This window comes from Pituophis catenifer, unplaced genomic scaffold, assembly GCF_029215685.1.
Source record: "Pituophis catenifer annectens isolate HBS135680 unplaced genomic scaffold, rPitCat1.0.hap2 SCAF_7, whole genome shotgun sequence".
NCBI classification, from domain to species: Eukaryota; Metazoa; Chordata; class Lepidosauria; order Squamata; family Colubridae; genus Pituophis; species Pituophis catenifer.
Genome location: NW_027256887.1, coordinates 38,829,559 through 38,849,166, shown reverse-complemented (window position 1 = coordinate 38,849,166; position 19,608 = coordinate 38,829,559). Strand labels below are relative to the sequence as shown.

Below are 19,608 nucleotides of genomic sequence, written 5' to 3'. Positions count from 1 at the left end.
TCTCCAGTTTCAGCATAGAAGAAATTAGCCAATTATTCTTAAAGGTTGCTTAAGAGTTTTTCTTGTGTTATTATGGGAAATATCTATGATTTTAAAAATTTAAACACTGACACAATATGCTTTATCTGACCTTTGTAGAAGATATTACGGGAAATATCTGGTTTTAAAAATTTAAATACTAATGTAATATGCTTTATTTGACATTTGTAGAAGATCGTGATTGGTACCATATTTTCCGGCGTATAAGACGACTGGGCGTATAAGACGACCCCCGACTTTTCCTGTTAAAATATAGGGTTTGGGCTATACTCGCCGTATAAGACTACCCCTCTTCCAACGCACACGAAATAAAAATTAAAAAACATCAACTGGCTCACCCACAATGTAAAAGCAGCTGTGCTAGACCCAAAATGGCCCCTGCAACAAGCAGGAACCTCACACAGCCACAAAAAGCCCAAAAAAACAACTTTCACACTTTACACAAACAAAATTCCACATACAGCTTTGTGAGATTTTGTGTGTTTGTGTAGTTAGAGTGAAACACTACAGAAACACACTAAATCTCAGAAAGCTGCACAAATATTTTATTTTATTTTTATTTTTATATGAAAACTAAATTTAAAACTTCCTAAACTTTAAATGGCTAGGTCTAAAAAAGAACAACTAAAAAATTGATTGCAGGTAGGGAGTTGCTTGCTGATGGAATGGATTCAGGCAAGCGTTGCGACTAGCAGCTAAGGTAAGCAAGCTGGAGGGGGGAAACTTTTTTCCTTTTACATGGCTCTGGCGATCCAAGCTGAGTTGCCTGATTAGCAGATCGTCAGAGCTTGGATCGCCAGAGCCATGTAAAAGAAAAAAAGTTTTTTCCTTTTACATGGCTCTGGCGATCCCAGCTGAGTTGCCTGATTAGCAGATCGCCAGAGCTTGGATCGCCACAGCCATTTAAGGCGTGTCAGAGCCTTTTGGGCTGGTCTGCCTGGTTACAGGAGAACGACACCTGGCGTATAAGACGACCCCTGACTTTTGAGAAGATTTTCATGTGTTAAAAAGTAGCCTTATACACCGGAAAATATGGTATATAAAAGTTATTTTTTACAGTTTTATCCCATCTTTAGGTAGACGATAGGCTATGTCAGTGATGATGAACCTTTTACAACTTTTTAGAGTGTCCAAACTGCACGTGCATGCCCAAACTGAAAGGTGCACGCACGCTAACATGTGCATGTGTGAACATGTGCATGCATGCGCATGCACGGACATGCATGAGCGTGCACATGCACCGATATGCGCATGCATGGACATGCGCACATGCACAGCAGAGACCCGAAGACCAGCTGGCCAGCGGGAGGCGGGGCATCCCAACACCGGCAGCGCAGCAAGAGGTAAGATCTTTTTCTTTCATGAGCTTCTGTTTCATCGTTTGCAGGGAAACAGAAGCTCACAAAAGAAACGCCATGGAGACCTGACCTGGGGCGATGGCGCACATGACGGTGCCAGCAGAGAGGACTCTGTGTGCCATCTCTGACACGTGTGCCATAGGTTCGCCATCACGGGGCTATGTTAATAAATTGATAACATAAAATGAACTGTGGCAATGTTCAATCAAAATGAAAACAAGTACATGGAAGACCTGGTTTCTAATATTGTAGAATATAACTATAATACTCTAGACAAATAGAATATATTTCAGGAATGATCTAGTTTATCTAGGGCACAGTTTTTGCACTGAACTATGTCATATTTTATATAAAGAAGCACTACTGGTATCATAACGGAACCTTATATTTTCCTTTCTTTAAAGAATTTCTTATACAATCATAGTTTTTTGAAAACTCTACCTTTATATCTTCATGCAGATTATGAAAAGGTTTTGGAATTGGACCCAAACAACTTTGAAGCGAAGAATGAACTTAGGAAAATTGAGCAGGTGAAGAACATCAACTTAATAAATTTGCCAATGACCATGATTTTGTGTAGCTAAATATGCACCAAAGACAAATTCCTTGTATGTCCAATCACACTTGGCTAATAAAGAATTCTATTGTATTGTATTTGAAATATTGTTTATGTTTTTATATTAGGCTCTCTTGTCAAAAGTAAACTGTCAGGCTGAAGAAACAGATACTTTTAGGAAAGTGGAAATTACAGAAGATGAACTGAAACAATTGGAGGAGGAGCAGTTAAAGCAAAAGGCTATGGCAGAAAAAGATTTGGTAAGCAGTAATGCAAGAATATTTTTCAGATATTTAAATTGGAATGTTTTTGGTCTAACGAATCATTTCTTGGCCAGTGGCAGAATGACCATGCTATTCATGGATTGCATTCTCATAATTGATGACTATATTTGACCAGTATTGTTTTTTTTTTTTATTGAAAAAGTTTTCAATTACAAATTTTTCCCCCTTTCCCCCCCTCCTCCCTAACCCCCCCTCACCACCCCACCACCCCTGTGACTTCTTCAAAATAAAAACCTAATACATAACAGATTTTATAATATTTTACCATCCCCTTACTCCCTCCTCCAAATACTGACCCTTACTTCTAATGATATTATTAATATTATTACTTCCCCCTCTTACCATGCACTTCAAAATAACATTCTATTATAACACTATATAATAACTTCTGATTTAACACAGTAATATTATTATAACTCCCAATTTAGCAATAATCTGCCCTTTTTTCTCCTCCCCCATACTTATGTCTGTATATTAATATAACATTTCAAAACAACCTTCCACTTTAGAACTATATAATAAATCCTACTTTAACATTTAAACTTTTGTGTATATTAATATGACATTTCAAAGCAGCCTTCCCCATAAATTCTAGTTTTACATTTGTTCTGCTCTATCCATTTCCTCCACTCCCATAAATATATCTCTTAAACATCCCTTTTCTTAATCTATACAATCAATACACTAGCCTGTTTCCACCCACTTTCCTACAAAATTACCATACACAACAATTCTTAATATCTTTGTTCTTCTGCCCATCCTACTAGAAAATATTCCCTTATATAGACAAAATCAATGACTTTAAATTTATAATCCATATAATATCTTCTTTGATGTCTTTCCACTGGATTGCTGACTCCATCATCCGTATTAGGGTAACATAACATCCCAGTTGCAACAGAATATTCAAAATCCTCAGTTATCATCTGCCCCCATCAATAATGAATATCTTCATATATATATAAAAAAAGAAAACAACCACCCGAGTGACTTTATAATTGTATTCCATATAATATCTGTAATAGTGGCTTTCTTCAGGATTATTAATTCCCATCGTCATAATGGGGTAACAGCCAGATCTTCTGCATGCCCCAACATAACTCTCTTGCCTTATAGCTCAGCATAGATATAATACGTTGATCAATAAAAAGAAAACCAAAAATAGATAATTCCAATCGAACAGTTTAAGGCCCTTTTCACATCCCAAAATTACGGCACTGCAGAGGTCCGTCACTCTCCTCAGGATGATATTAACCACTACTTCGCCTCAACCATCTCCTCAAATATTCAATCATGTATTTTTTAAAAATAACTGGCTTCGCTGTTGCTTAATTTAGAAATTTTTATTTTTGTGAGACCTGTTTCTTTTTTTCCTTTCTTTTTGTGGGTTTGATCTCCATCCTAATTTCCTTTCTGCAGGTTTTGTATCAACTGATCGGTTTTCATTCTGATTTATAACTTGATCTTGTTGGTTTTGCTTTTGTGACTCATATTTCTTTTCTGTAAGTTGTGTATCAATTAGTTGATTTCCATGGTTGTCTGTGACTTGATGAATCATCACGTTAGAATCCGATGCCACTTCTCTCTTATTCATAAATAATCCAGCTGAGGTGTCTGAAGAATCCAAAGGCAATTCATCTACAAAGGCCTCTGTGTCTCGATGTTTTTCCTTTATTTCTAACTCCTTCTGCTTTTCTTGTGTTGTGCATAAAGATGTTAAGTTCATTTTTAAATTTTTTTGATAAAATTCTTCCGCTTTTTCAACAGTATTTAATTGATATCTTTCTCCTTGATATCTCAATATTGAAATGTAAGGTCCGGCTATATGCTTAAGCTCTCAGTGAACCAAAAAGAAAGACTTAAACAGAGGCTTGAATAAGAATCAACATTTAATCTTTGATCAAAGACAAAAGGCTGGGTAAAACCATTCCAAACACATACAAAGAGATATGTATATGGGAGGGTTCACATCTTCAGAGAAGATGTAACCACGTTTTATACCTTTAAAGCATCAGTTAGATCCCCAATTCTGGCCCCTTAATTTATGTTTGTGTATTCTTTGTTGCCCTGCAAAGGAATCTAAACTTCCAATTAGTTTTATCTTTGTTTACTTAATTGGCCACTTAGCCCCTGGCTCCTGAAGACCAGATCTTATCCAGATCAGGAATAAATTAGGATTGAGATGTAAATTATCCCTTTGTTGATGGCTGGAGTTCCAACAGATACATACCATGTTTTTAGGTGGCACAGAAAGAGATTGATATGAGCAGGTCAAATGGCAGGGACATACGTTTGACAAATACCAGATACATTTCAGAGGCCTAATGACAATATGTTTGTAACAGGAGATACAAATAGAAAGGAATAATATATGTGATACAAAAGCACAATATATATGTTACAGGAACCTAATGATTACAGAATAACAAGCTTTTACTAAATCTAGTATATCAGTATTTTATATTCTATATTATTGTTTCCCTACAATACCAACTGGAGCATTCCATCTGAATAAGATATTTCTTTTTTTAAGCTCAGCCACCAGAAAACCAAATTTCTTTCTTTCCAATAACATCTTAGGCAGTAATTCTTTATATATCCAAATCTTTCTTCCAAACAGTTGCAAAGTAGACTTAAAAGATTTCTGCACAATATTATTTCTTATTTCTTTATCTGTAAAATAAATCACCACATCTCTAGGCAATTGCCTTTGCTTTGCAATCCAGGAGTTTATTCTATAGACTCTATCGATCCTACAAAATACCTCCTCAGGTTGAACCTTTAAAATCCCAGCCAGAACTTCAGAAGATATTTTCCTTAAATCATCTCTGTTATTTTCCTGTAATCCTCTCAGTCTAATCGCATATTCAGTAAAATTATATTGCATCATTAAAACTTCCTTATCAATCCGTTGTTGTATATTTTCTACATTACAAATCTTTGGATCAACTTCCATTTTTGGTTTTTCTTCTAAACTATTGTCTTGAATATTTATCAAATCATTTTCAATTTTTTCTATTTTATTTTCCAAATTGTCCTAAATTTCCTCCATTTTAGACTCTAATAGATTAATATTTGTATCCAACCTGATCATAAATTCTGAGAAACCATTAGCCATTTTTATAATCTTTCGATGCAAAATATCAAACTTTAATTGCACCAATTCTTTAGTTTCCTGCTTAAATTTCTCAAAGTTCTGATTCATAATCTCATCCCTTCTCACAATCTCCTCCAGAAGAAATTCAATTATATTAAAATCAGTTTTCTGAGACTGTAAGTTAAGAACTTGTTCATATAGTTTGTGGATGGGGGAATCCCCCCCCCCCCCGCTTGTTTGTCCGGCTTTGTAAGCCTAAACGCCATATTTCCACACAGGCAAACTTTTTTTAAAAAAGAAAAAAAAAGCAAAGCTTTCCAAACGAGATTAATATCAAATCAAGTCTCCAGGAAGGAGAAAACACAAAACACAAAAGTAGAGCTTTTTCTTCAATTGTAGCCAGGAGTATTTATTCCGCTACTTTGTGGCTTAATAAGAAACGGAAGGACTTTCCCTTTTCAGCTTCCCTGCTCAAATTTCGGCAGTCGCCATTTTAAAAGTTCTTTTTTACTTTGTTCAATATCCTTTGCAAAATAAGTATAAATACTTGCAGTTTAGGGTCACAGATCCAGGTCCAGATCTCATCCTCTTTGCTTAATCTGTTAGTTATCTTGAAAAGCTTGTTTTCGTAGCCTTGCTCTGCAAAAAAACAGAGGTCTCCCAACGCCCGGAGCAAACGGCGAGTGATATAGGGAGCAGTATTGTTAAACTGATTTTTTCTGTACTTCCTTTGCATGTCAGTAATTTCAGATGACGCATTGCTTACAATTGATTTATGACATCTCAATTTAACTTATAATTTCAACAGTAACACTAATTGTGGTATAAGGCAGTGTAGTCCAAAACAGCTGGAGACATCATATTGCTTACTGTCTGATACAAAGAATACAGAATTCTATATAGCTGTTAGAAAATTTTCCCCGTGGTCAAATCTTCCTGCTCTACTCTTGCAAATAAAATTATTGAGAAAAGTGTTATTTTCAGTAGTACATGAATGCATATATTTAGATTACCACATTATTTATTTCTTTTTCCAAATATAGGGCAACAGATATTTCAAAGAAGGTAAATATGAAATAGCAATAGAATGTTACACACGTGGAATAGCAGCAGATGGCACCAATGCACTTCTTCCAGCAAATAGAGCTATGGCCTATCTAAAAGTTCAAAAGTGAGTTGTGTGAATTTACCATTTTTATGTATGCATTTTTATGAAATTCACTTTAAAATGCATGATTTTTATTAAATCAACCATTCATTTTATTGGTCATTGGGAATGGCTTACAAGGAGTCCTTGGTGCTCTCTAAGCTTGCTTTTTTTCATTACCCTAACTAGGTAACATCATCAGTGCTAGTAAGGAGATTTGTCAGAGTGCCAGGCTTCTAGAAATTCCCTGGCATTTTTGGACTTGACCTGGTCTAAGTTTGTCACATTTTTCCAGTTGATTTTCTCTGAAATCAGCCATCATTAGACACATAAACATTAACAACATCTATAGTCTATGCAAAAGAGATGATCAACCAGCCCAAAAGAGAAAAAAAAAAGACTCCAGCACCTCTCCACCAGTAATCAGCACTCTGATTAGCATAGATTACCGTATTTTTCGGATTACAAGACGCACCGGAGTATAAGACGCATCTACCTTTTTTGGTGTTTTTTTTTATTTTTTAGACAAACACACATACAAACATACAACGTATTTTCTTTGAACAGAGTATTTGGCTGGTTCACAAATTTAAACAGTGTTTAGTCATTTCAATTAAATTTACAATTTCTATATTTCCTTTTTACCATATTTATTCCTCATCTATTTTTTAAAAAAACCAATATTACCATTCATCCTCATCTCTAATCTTTATTTTTTTTTATTTTTTATTTTACTTCAATTTTATATACCGCCCTTCTCCCTAGGGACTCAGGGCGATGTACAGCCAAGTAAAAACAGATATATACATAATACATAATACATAAATTAAGAACAGATTAAAAGGAAATATCTCAATTTGGCCCAAAATTTAAAAAGACAAACAAATTTAAAATGATTTAAAAGGATTTGTTAGGCCAGCCCGGCTTGTTGGAAAAGGAAAGTTTTAAGGGCACGGCGGAAGGCACGGAGGTCTTGGATTCTCCTTATCTTTGGGGGCAGTTGATTCCAGAGGATAGGAGCCCCCACAGAGAAGGCCCTCGGTGGCAGAAGGCGGTCTCGAAGATAACTAGGTCCTATGCCATGGAGCGCTTTAAAGGTGGTAACCAACACCTTGAAGCGCACCCGGAAGACCACTGGGAGCCAGTGCAGCTCGCGCAGGAGCGGTGTTATGCGGGAGCACCATGCAGCTCCCGTAATTACACATGCGGCCGCATTCTGGACCAGTTGGAGCCTCCGGGTGCTCCTCAAGGGGAGCCCCATGTAGAGAGCGTTGCAGTAGTCCAGGCGAGAGGTGACGAGGGCATGAGTGACTGTGCACACGGAATCCCGATCAAGAAAGGGGCGCAACTGGCGAATCAGGCGAACCTGACAAAAGGTCCCCCTGGCAACAGCCGTCAGATGTTCCTCCAAGGACAGGAGGACACCCAGATTGCGCGCCCTCTCCACAGGGGCCAAAGACTCGCCCCCGATAGTCAGCACTGGAGTCAGCTGACTATATCGGGATGCCGGGAACCACAGCCACTCGGTCTTGAAAGGGTTGAGTTTGAGCCTGTTCCTCCCCATCCAGATCCGTACAGCCTCCAGGCACTGGGCCATCACTTCAAGGGCATCTCTGGGGTGGCCTGGGGTGGAGATGTACAGCTGGGTGTCATCAGCGTACTGGTGGTATCTCACCCAAAGCCACGGATGATCTCGCCCAGCGGCTTCACATAAATGTTGAACAGAAGGGGCGAGAGGACTGACCCTTGTGGCACTCCACAGATGAGAGGCCTCGAGGTCGACCTCTGCCCCCCTGTCAACACAAACTGCAACCGGTCGGAGAGAAAGGAGAACCACCATAACACGGTGCCCCCATCCCCAACTCTTCCAACCGGTGCAGCATGATACCATGGTCGATGGTATCAAAAGCCGCTGAGAGATCTAATAGGACCAGAACAGAGGAGCAACCCCTGTCCCGAGCCCTCCAGAGATCATCAACCAACGCGACCAATGCCGTTTTCGTGCTGTGCCCAGGCCTGAAACCTGACTGGAACGGATCTAGATAGGACGTTTCCTCCAGGAATTGTGGAAACTGTCGTGCGACCACACTCTCAACAACCTTCGCCACGAAGCGAAGGTTGGAGACAGGACGGTAGTTAGCCAATACTGCCGGGTCCAGGGAGGGCTTCTTGAGAAGAGGCCTCACCACCGCCTCTTTCAAGGCAGCGGGGAAGTGACCCTCAACGAGGCGTTGATAATTCCCTGGAGCCAGCCTCGTGTGACCTCCCGGGAAGCCAGTACTAACCAGGAGGGACACGGGTCCAGTAAACATGTGGTCACATTAAGTCTCCCCAAAATCCTGTCCACGTCATCTGGAGTCACAGAGTCAAACTCTTCCCAGATAACATTCTCAAGACTATTCCTCGTCATCCTGCCCGGATCTACCCAGTCAGAGTCCAAATCCCGCCGGATCTGAGTGATTTTGTCATACAGATATCGTCCGAAATCCTCAGCCCTGCCCTCCAAGGGGTCCTCCCGCACTCCCGATTGAAGCAGGGAGCGGGTCACTCTGAACAGGGCCGCCGGACGATTCTCTGATGACGCAATAAGAGCGGAAAAGTAATTAGACTTCGCCGCTTTTATCGCCACTAGCTAGGTCTTAATATACGACCTTACCAGTGTTCGATCAGATTCGGTGAGACTGCCCCTCCAACCTCTCTCCAGGCGTCTTTTCTGGCGCTTCATCTCCCTCAGCTCCTCAGTGAACCAAGGAGCCGTGAGGGATCGACACCGGGTCAGAGGCCACAAAGGCACGACTCAATCTAAGGCTCCGCTAGCGGCCCGATCCCAGGCCGCCACCAGGTCCCCAACCGAGTCATGTGCTAGAACCTCAGGAAATGGCCCAAGCTCCATCTGGAATCTATCAGAATCCATCAGGCGCCTGGGGCGGACCCATCTTGTAGGCTCCGCCTCCCTGCGGCGGGGTGTAGCGGTTCGAAGATCTAGGCGAAGGAGCGAGTGGTCAGACTATGACAAGGGTTCTATGTCTATATCCCCTATAACAAGGTCACTCAACCACTGGCCAGAGACAAAAATCAAGTCCAGAGTGTGATCCCCCCCCGTGGGTGGGGTCATGAACTAACTGGGTCAGGTCCATGGCCGTCATGGAAGCCATGAACTCCCGGGCCATCTCAGACGTCTCACCAGCGGATGGCAGGTTGAAATCACCCATGACCATAAGCCTGGGTGTATCAACTGCCACCGTGGCTATCACATCGAGTAGCTCGGGCAGGGCCGTTGCCACGCGGCAGGGAGCCAGGTACGTGAGCAACAGGCCCATCTGAGCCCCATGACCCCATCTCACAAAGAGGGTTTCACATCCGGCAATCTGTGGCAGAGTGGTCTCCCTCGGACCAAGACCTTCTTTAATAATAACCGCCACCCCCCCCGCCCCTCCCCTGGGCCCTTGGCTGATGGAGCGCTCTGAAGCCTGGTGGGCACATCTCAACCAGGGGGACCCCTCCCTCCGGGCCCAACCAAGTCTCAGTAATAGCTGCCAGGTCCGCTCCCCCATCCTGTATAAAATCATGGATGAGGGGGGCCTTATTAACCACGGACCTGGCATTGCATAACATCAGCCGGAGGCCCAGGTCCTGAGTATCTAAGCCACCTAGTATCTGAGTGGAGTCTTGGGGACCGGGGCGCGCAATTACTCTCAAACAGCGAGTGCGCGCCCCCAACACATGATATGGTCCCCTGCTCCCGCCATATCTGCCCCTCCCATTATCTTAATCAAATTCTGTTTTTCCCTTCTATTCTATATTATACCCCTTCCCATTGTCATCTATTTTTATATTCATCCTCACATTGGTTAATTATGTAATATTACAGTTGTTTAATACAAATTCAACATTTTAATATAAATCAATTAGTTATATAACTATCTTTTTTGTATATTAATATGAACATGAATATTCCAATTATTTCCATGCAATCCAATTTCTTACAAATCAATTAATTATATTTACCAATAATAATAAACCAAATAATTTTCCCCTCTTATATTATTCATTTTCACATCTTAAACTCTCCCAATAACCCACATAATTTTGCCCATATAATCCTCCAAATCACAACTTAATCATTTCTACTTTCATCACAATATATAATTAAAAATATTTATATCGTTACAATTTCTCTAATTAAATGTAAAAATGTTCTAGCTGTTATCCAAGCTATAACTTAATCCTTTTTACTTTCATCACCATATACCATTAAAGGTATTTCAATTGTTACAGTTTATACTTATTCATATTTCTAAAAAAAAAAAAAAAAAAAGAAAAACTTACCATTGTCTAGATTTCAAAAATACAAAGACAAATATTCCAATTATTATTCATTTCATCTTTACAATCATTTGTAGTTCTAGACTAATATTTCTCACATGTATTTTAGCTGTATATAACTCATTAAATTTACATGTTTTCTTAGTAAAGTTAATTCAGTCACAGTTATATATTTATTTGCCTTTCGTCTTTATTTTTTATTAACATTCACAAAGTACAGCTAGTAAAAATTGAGATTCTTGGGATCCAAGCAAGATCCTGCAACGAATTATTGCTGTTAGCTTCCATTAGAGTATCTTACCATTCTAGTATCTACAAGATTTTTGTTTCTAAATAATAAATATATGTTAGTCCTTCCCTAATTAATCTGTTGAGGTGATTTTACATGCATTCTAGTATATATTTCTCTTTCATACCTCACATAACATGAAAACCTTAATTGGAATAGATGAGAATTACTATATGCTTTAAGAGCCCAAAACTGTATTAAATTATGCTATAATAAGTATTTTTTAAACAAACAACTCTTTATCAATAAGATATGAAGAAGCAGAGGAAGATTGCACTCGAGCTGTGTTATTTGATTCTTCATATTCTAAAGCCTTTGCCAGAAGAGGCACAGCTAGAGCTGCTCTTGGAAAACTAAAAGAAGCTATGCAAGGTACGATTGTGTGGCTGTTTAATGTTGTCCCTTTCTCTATCCAACTCTTTGAAGGAAGCAGCTCCAATCCAGCAATAACATTCAGAAATTCAAAATGCTGTGATGTACAGTAGCATAATATTATAGCTTTTTTGAACCAATTTTTTTCTAGTTGCTTTTTAGTAAGAATTAAAGAACAGTTAATATTACTATTACGAAAATCCTATAGGTTTAAACAGATAAATGTTTTGGAAGTCCTGTTGAAGTTAGTGAAACTGCCAAGTGCTTACCCTTTATAGATGTAACTGTACCATTGTAAATAAATGTGTATATTGGAAGAAATGCACTTGTATCTTTATAAAAATGTATTGAAAGCCTAAATATTTTTTTTTCGTTTGCTAGATTTCAAAAGTGTCCTGAAGCTGGAACCTGGAAATAAGCAAGCAATGAATGAAATAACAAAGCTTAAAAATGTATGTGTGCTTGTGCTTGTGTATTTTAATACTATCTTGCAACAGCAATTAATTGCTTTTAATCTGGATATTTTGTGGGTATTAACCTCTTTAGATTTCCATGGATATTTATTTGACTAATCTTTCCTTTAAGGAGTTAATCGCAAAAGGTTTTTTGTCAGACACTGAATATTTTGGACTACTACAGAATGAATCAGAAATACAAAATCTGGTAAAACCCATTGATAAACCCTTGCATCTGAGATCAGCTGTAAGTAGTATTGGTTTGTTTGTTTAAATATAAATATTTTAAATAGGACAAAAATAGTTAAAATGTGACATTAAAAGGCGGGAGGAGGACTTAAGTATTAATGATGAAAGAATGCAAGTCTTATTTTTTTAAAAATTTTTAGTGAGGACTTTTTTGTGTGTAGTATTTCTGTAAGGATAAGCAATTTGGCATATTAGTTGAAGTTACTTGTTTCTGACTCCAATCCTGTCTCTCTTATGCATTTACCAGTAATCGAATACTTATAATATTGAGTGAATAGTGTTTAGTAGATAACAAGAGAATGCTTCTTGATAATAAAACTGAATAAATTATCCAGGATTCAATTCCACTTATCCAGTTCAAAGCACACTATTGAATCTAATCCAGAATTTATTTAAGTTAATTGCAAATCCTGGCCACCAATATATCAGTCATAATTCTCTTGGGTTTAGATGAGGGATCATTAAAATCTATAGGTGGGCAAAACATTTGTTAGAACTAAACAAAGTTATTCAAAAGAGCATGAACATTTTGAACTTAGAGGCTCTTCATCAGGTAAGACATTGCACAAATGGGTAGAAAATGAAAAGAAAAAATAAAAATGCATCACAGTATTAAGTCATAAAGTCCACAGTAAAAATACCAATATCAAGTTCTTGGACTCAGTATATTGGGTATTGTTGGTAACAGGTTACATTTGTAAGGAACAAAGCAGATGAGTTGTAGCTGATTTTAAAACCATAGTTGCTAGTCTTCACATGTTGATAAGTCAGGAATTAATAAAGAATATTTATCAGGGTTGAAATGAGGGGTCCTTGGTGCTCTCTGAGCTTGGTTGTTTTCTTGCAGACATTTCATTATCCAAAATGAAACAGCTGCAAGAACACAACCAAGTTCAGAGTGCATCAAGCACCCTCAATTCAGGAATTGGCCAACACAAAAAAGTGGAATTCTAGTTTATTCTTTCCTGTTGTTCTTTATCTCATTCTCCTTTTTCACATTCAAATAATGATAAACTACCATTTTAATATTATATTCAAGTCACTGAAAAATCAGGCACAAAAAGTATAATTATTTAAAGGAGTGAAATTTCATTTATTTTCTTCTTTCTACCTTTGTGATAAGATTGATAGATTGGATGCAACATTTCCCTTAGATTATTTCTGTGGAAGAGATAGACAAAATATTCTTTGTTTTCATTAAGATATAGTTATTCTTTAGAAATGCTGCTCATTATATGTAAAAGTGTGTTTCTATGTTAATTCATTGCTTGGTTATTTTTGTTTATTTAGAAACCTTTAAGAAGAATAAACATTGAGGAAATCAATAATGATGTGCTAAATGCAAATTTGATGCTCACCAGAGAATCTGAGCCTATTCAATCTGTTTTTGATAACCCAAATGAAATACAGGAATTAATATCTATTAAGAATCAAAATGAAGATTTCTCTTCTCCATCTGGGACTCCCAAAGCAAAGCTGCTGAAAATAGAAGAAATTGGTGATGCTTTGTTGACCAAGTAGGATTATATATTTTAGAACAGAATATTGTCAATTTTTTATGTTCAAAGGCTTTGTAAAAGAAATATCCTATGCATGAATTTGTGCCAAAAACATATTGTGATTTTCTTACTACTTTTTGTAACCCTTTAAAATTATATGAGTTTAAGAATCTAGTTCAACATTTCAACTGCTTATTTACATATCTACAGTTTGGCAATAGCACTTAGACTTATATACTGCTTCACAGTGCTTTTACAGCCTTCTAAGCGGTTTACAGAGTCAGCCTATTGCCCCCAACAATCTGGGTCCTTGGAAGGCTGAGTCAACTGCATTTAGCATTTGTTAAACTTAATTACATAAGAAAATTTGCATAATTTGCTACACAATGATTCTAATGGTACTTTTGACATGGTACTAAGTACTCTAAACAGGTAATTGTATATATTTCCTAAGGCAAAATATTTAACCAAACAGAAATTCTCTGTCTTAATATTTTAGATCTGTTATCACAAATGCTGTGAAAGAAAAACCGTCACTTCAGCCTAGTGTTATAAAAAAACAAGCTAAGACAAAAAACTACATTATTTCTTCTGTGTCTGAATTTTCCGTGCCTCCAGTCCCTGTGAATTCTTTCCAACTTGAATCAGATTTCCGAAAATTAAAAAGTTATCCTGATCAATTGTATAGATATTTGAAGGTAAGATAACTCATTCTTTTTATGGTCACTAGTTTCTCCCAAATTTTTGGCATTTAACAAATTTTATTTCAAAAACCAGTTTGGTTTGGTGGTTAAGGCATCAATTAAAAACTGGGAGGCATCAACTAGAAACTGCCTTAGGCTCAAAACCAGCTGGATGACCTTGGCCAGTAATTCTCTCAGCTGTAAGAAATAAGGAATGGCAAATCACTTCTGAAAACTTGCCAAGAAAGCTGCAGGGGCTTGTCAGAGCAGTTTCCAGAAGTCAAGACTGACTTTGTCAAAGAATGAAATAAGATTGCTTTAGCATGATCTGTTTTTAACAAATCTGTGTTGGCTAGTTGTTATAACTTTATTTGTTTCTAGATGTTCACAAATCTGTTTATTGATTATCTTTTCCCAGTATCTTTTCTGGTATTGATGTTAGGCTGGTCTGTAATTTCCTGGGTCTGGTTTTTTTTTTCTTCCTTTTTTAAAGATGGGAACCACATCAACTCATTTCCAATCCTCTGGTAGTTTCCTAGTGCTCCAAGATTTTAAAAAAATATAATAAATGGTTCTGAGATAACATCTGCCAGCTCTTTCAGAATTCTGGGATATAATCCATCAGTCCTGGTGATCTATATTCGTCAAGATCAGATGGGTGTTCTCTAAGCATTTTCTTGCTTATTTTAATTTTTATTTCTAATCTGTCTTTTACAGTTATGTTTTTGGTAGGTTCGACTATAATTTCTTTTTGTATAAAGACTGATGCAAAGAATGAGTTAAGCAGCTCTGCTTTCTCTCTGCTGCCTGTTACTTCTTTGCCATCTTCTCTCTTTAGTGGACCAACTGTTTCCTTGACTTTTTTTCTTGTTATTTATATGTTGAAAAACTTTTTTTGTATTATCTTTGACTTTTGTTGCAAGTCTGTTCATTTTGAGCCTTTGCTTTCCTAACTTCATCTTTTCAGATTCGGACTGGCTGCTGATATTCTGCCTTATTTCCTCTTTCCACTTTTTGTACTTATCTTTTTTTTGTCTTTCAGTTTATGAGAGAGATCTTTGTGCAACAATGCTGGTTTCTTCTTGGATTTCTTGTTTTTCTTTTTCAGTGGTATTGTTTTGGACTGGGCTTTAATGATCATATTTTTCAGTGTTTCCCATGCTGCTTGAGTTGTTTTCCCCTTTAGGATTTTTATCCATGAAATTTTGCTTAGGGTCTCTCTGAGTTTTTTAAAATCAGCTCTTTTAAAGTTTAAGATACTGGTTGGATTATTTTCTATTGCTTGTGTTTGCATTTAATTAAATTCCACTTTGATGTGATCACTTGTCCAAGTTTCCAGCAACTTCAACTCCCTCTATCATTTCTTCCCTACTAGTAAGAATTAGGTCCAGTATAGTTTTTCCTCTAGTTCCTTCCTCTACCTTTTGGATGACAAAGTTGTCAGCTAAGTTGGTTAGGAATCTGTTCGATCTCCCACTTTGTCTCCCAGTTGACATCAGTTAAAGTCTCCCATTACTACTGTGGTATGTTTCCTACAAACATTTGTTAATTGATTAGCAAAGAGTTCATCTATTTCTTCTGCTTGGCTGTGTGGCCTGTATTAAAATATTGCAATGGATCTAAGAGATAATTAAGTTTCACACATGTATACTCAAAGCAAGCTTCATTTGTTAACGAATTCAGGCTGAGGGGAAGAAAAAATAAAGCTGAATATTTCTCTTCAACTAATCTTGGCTGTAATTGGCTGTAAACTTGGCTGTAATAGAATCTTGAAAGCCGATCTAAATTGTTTTCTGTTCTATCTTACACTAAAGAAAATAAGGTTATTTTGAATTTATTTCTAACAGTTTTTTTCAATTCATGGACTGTAATCTTTTCTTCAAGTCCATCTTCAATGACTTTTGGTATCTTCTTCAATATTGAAATTAATTCCTTTATACTGAGTATGAATTTGAATCCAGGTATCACATATCTAATTCATGGACAGATCTTTAGGGCTTTATTTCACCACCATGTAAACTATGAAATATGCTTCAGAAAATGGTCAGCATTTTTGTCTGCTAATTATAGGAGTGGGGTGGGGATAGCATTTGTCATTCAAAGACATTCATTGTGTTTTACTGTGAAAGGTGATTGCCATTATTAACCTTACTGAGAAACTGAGAAGCTCCCAAGGTAATTAATAGTAATCTGCTATAATTTGAATAGTAATTGTTACAATAAATTATGTTTGAATGTTATTTTAGTAGGCATTATGAAAGAATATGAAATCTATTAATAGTAAATGTGGGGTCTGATTTATATATATATTCCTATTATTAGTCTGTTTTTCTTTTGTTCTTCCAAAGCAAATTGATCCTTCCCTTTATCCTAACCTCTTCCAAAAATCATTGGATCCAGAGGTTTTTTGCCAAATCTTGAAAATTCTACAAGATTTTCATACTAAGTAAGTTTAAAGCTATTGTCTCAGATTAATTTACTATTGTATTTTTGATTGGATTGTGCCTTAAATGGACTACCAGTTTTAATATTTTCTGCTGCATATTTCTTAGACAAATTTGTTCTATCTGATATTAGTAATATGCTAATATTAAAATTCATACTATTTGGATAAGAAGCAGATACAATAAATTATTATGTAATTTAAGATGTTTTAAAAAACAAGGGTAAGAACAGCAAAAGTAGTTCTCATGGTTGAAACACTTCAATGTGACTTACCATTTTTGAATAGAAATCCAGAGATGATCCATAAATTGCCATGGCAATTTTTTCTTCATACATATCTGACAAAATTGTATCCCAGAAATACTCTGAGCTTCTGAATAATATGTTAAATTAAAAAATGAAAGCATTTTTTTCCCCCAGACTTATAACTAGGGGAAGAAGAAGCAACTCATCTCAATATTTTTGTGCTATGTTTCAGAACATTCTGAATTTATAGAAAGCACAAAATTCTACCCAAATATTGTTCTGGAAGGGATCAGTGACTACCTCTTGAAAGATGTTGTAAAGGTCTTCCATCAAATTCTCTCTGCATATTGGAAAAATCAGCAGATACATCAAACTATTAAATACTCTTTTTAATTCAAGATGCCAAAAATTTAAACGAAGAAAATGATTATTCTTCTTGAACTTTTACCAGTTTCTTTGGGAGAGGGGTGGTTACTTTTTAAGAGGAAGTTTAATTTATTTAGTGTTGTTTAGTGACCACTTGAAAATCAGTTGCATACTTGTATACAGAAAAAGAAAAGTTTACAGTGACCAAGGAAATAAAGATTAGTAGACTATTTAATATAAATGGAATGTTTCCATTATTGTGTATCTATAATATGGAACAGATTTTATTTATTTATTTGTATATTAAATTTCTACACTTAAGTGACTCTGGGCAGTTTAGAACCAGACTCTGGGAAGTTTAGAACCAGACTCTGGGCAGTTTAGAACCAGACTCTGGGCAGTTTAGAACCAGAATGCCATAAAGATAAAATCAGATATTCTCATTTAAACAATTGCAATTTGGGGAATCCATCAGCTAACAGAAAAATACAGAAGGGTCATTTGGTTTTCAGGGCGTGACTTTATTTTCATTTTAACAACAATTATATATTTGATATATAGCTACTTTTAGAGTATGCAGCTGTATGTATTATTTTCAAATATGCATTTTTCATTTTAGTCAATGTTGTGCTTTTTTTATGCCATGAAATATAATTTTTTTTATTATTTTATGCCATAAAAATAATGATAGGTATGAATTAATATCTTATCTTTCAAGGAAAGAAGAGCCTTTACTTATCCTTGAAATTCTGCACAAATTATCAGAATCCAAAAGATTTGATATGGCAGTTATGTTTATGTCAGAATCAGAGAAAAAAAGTAAGTAAAACACATTACTGGGTCATTATTAACATCAACTGGCTTGTTAGTTTAGAGATTAGTATAAATATGATCAGCATGTCACTATTCCAGATATATTAAAAACATTTATTACAACATTTTTTCCACAGAAACCCTTCTGTCCCTAAAAATATTTGAAAATATTTTTTTCAGAACAAACTATAAAAAGATTTGTTGGGTCTGTGAAATTCTTCTCTAGATCCCATATCTCTTTGAGTATCTTTTCTTTCTGTTTAAATTGGAAGATAATAAAGAAACAAAGAACCAAGATGGCCAAGCCATTTTCTGTTTCTTTTCTGTACAATTACATCTGTATAGCAGTGGGTTGTATTGTTCATAAAGTCAAGTTTATGTGCATTCCAAGTTTAATATGACTCTTAGTTCAGACTCTTTGCAACTTGTTTATTGTCTTTTTAAATATATAAATTGAATGCTGATATCATTTACTAAATGCTAAATCTATTTTTAATTTAAACAATGTAATACCGGATTTCTCTTTTATTATAGCTGTACGTTGTTTATTTGATCATTTGGAACAATCTCATTTGGAAGATTCTCCTATTAAGCAACTCAAGATAAAATATAGCATTTAATTTAAACACTTTTTATATCTCTCTATACAGCAGATTATATACTGCTTTGGAAGGACAGTTCCATATAGATGATTATGATAGAGAATTTCAAGTTCATTGAGCTTTTTTGTTATGAGTTGATCCACCATGTTATGCCTGAATCTTATTTAATTTTTCATTTTGAACATTCTGTAGAAATAATATTGATAGCTGTTAAAATATTTATCAAATTCCATTTTTTACTAGTTGTGTGTTAAAAATTATATATTTTTATTCATATAAATAAATTCACAAATGTTAAATTATTTCAATCTTTTTTCTTATTTGCAATACTTCCAGTATTTCTTGGCAGAATTTCAAGCTTAGACAAGTGAAAAATCACTTTAAAAAAAAAACCCTGACATTTAATATTTCTCTTATTTTTATTATTTAGTCTTGGTATCTTTTAAGAACATTTGCTTGCTGTTAAAATTTCACTAATTATGATTTTGACTGCCAGTTTCTTCTTTGGAGACAGAACCACTATATATACTTAATTGTAATGCTTTAGGTGTATATTCCTTTAATAAGGAATAAGATTTTAGTTCTTAGTGCCATGATAGGATGAGCTACAATAGAGAGAATTACTTTTTAAAATATATACAATCATGGCCGTAAATGTTGGCATCCCTGAAATTTTTCCAGAAAATGAAGTATTTCTCACAGAAAAGTATTGCAGTAACACATGTTTTGCTATGCACATGTTTATTCCCTTTGTGTGTATTGGAACAAAACCAAAAAAGGGA

At 36.0% G+C, this 19,608-nt stretch overlaps 1 protein-coding gene across 8 annotated transcripts in view; it reads left to right on the top strand.

The window, feature by feature from the left end:
- RPAP3 (RNA polymerase II associated protein 3) overlaps window positions 1-19,008 on the top strand; it is a 31,723-nt gene extending 12,715 nt beyond the window's left edge. For 6 of the 8 annotated variants that reach the window (XM_070947231.1, XM_070947230.1, XM_070947229.1 and 3 more), the window contains exons 7-17: window positions 1,857-1,927; window positions 2,082-2,213; window positions 6,378-6,505; window positions 11,347-11,468; window positions 11,850-11,920; window positions 12,054-12,170; window positions 13,463-13,689; window positions 14,171-14,369; window positions 16,703-16,800; window positions 18,130-18,230; window positions 18,759-19,008. In XM_070947231.1, the coding sequence (XP_070803332.1) occupies window positions 1,857-1,927; window positions 2,082-2,213; window positions 6,378-6,505; window positions 11,347-11,468; window positions 11,850-11,920; window positions 12,054-12,170; window positions 13,463-13,689; window positions 14,171-14,369; window positions 16,703-16,800; window positions 18,130-18,230; window positions 18,759-18,844 (1,352 nt within the window). In that variant the 3' untranslated portion in view covers window positions 18,845-19,008. Of the gene's footprint in view, window positions 1-1,856; window positions 1,928-2,081; window positions 2,214-6,377; window positions 6,506-11,346; window positions 11,469-11,849; window positions 11,921-12,053; window positions 12,171-13,462; window positions 13,690-14,170; window positions 14,370-16,702; window positions 16,801-18,129; window positions 18,336-18,758 lie in introns of those variants that run through there. The other 2 variants (XM_070947233.1, XM_070947232.1) reach the window with 2 other exon arrangements.
- The last annotated feature ends 600 nt before the right edge of the window (window positions 19,009-19,608 follow it).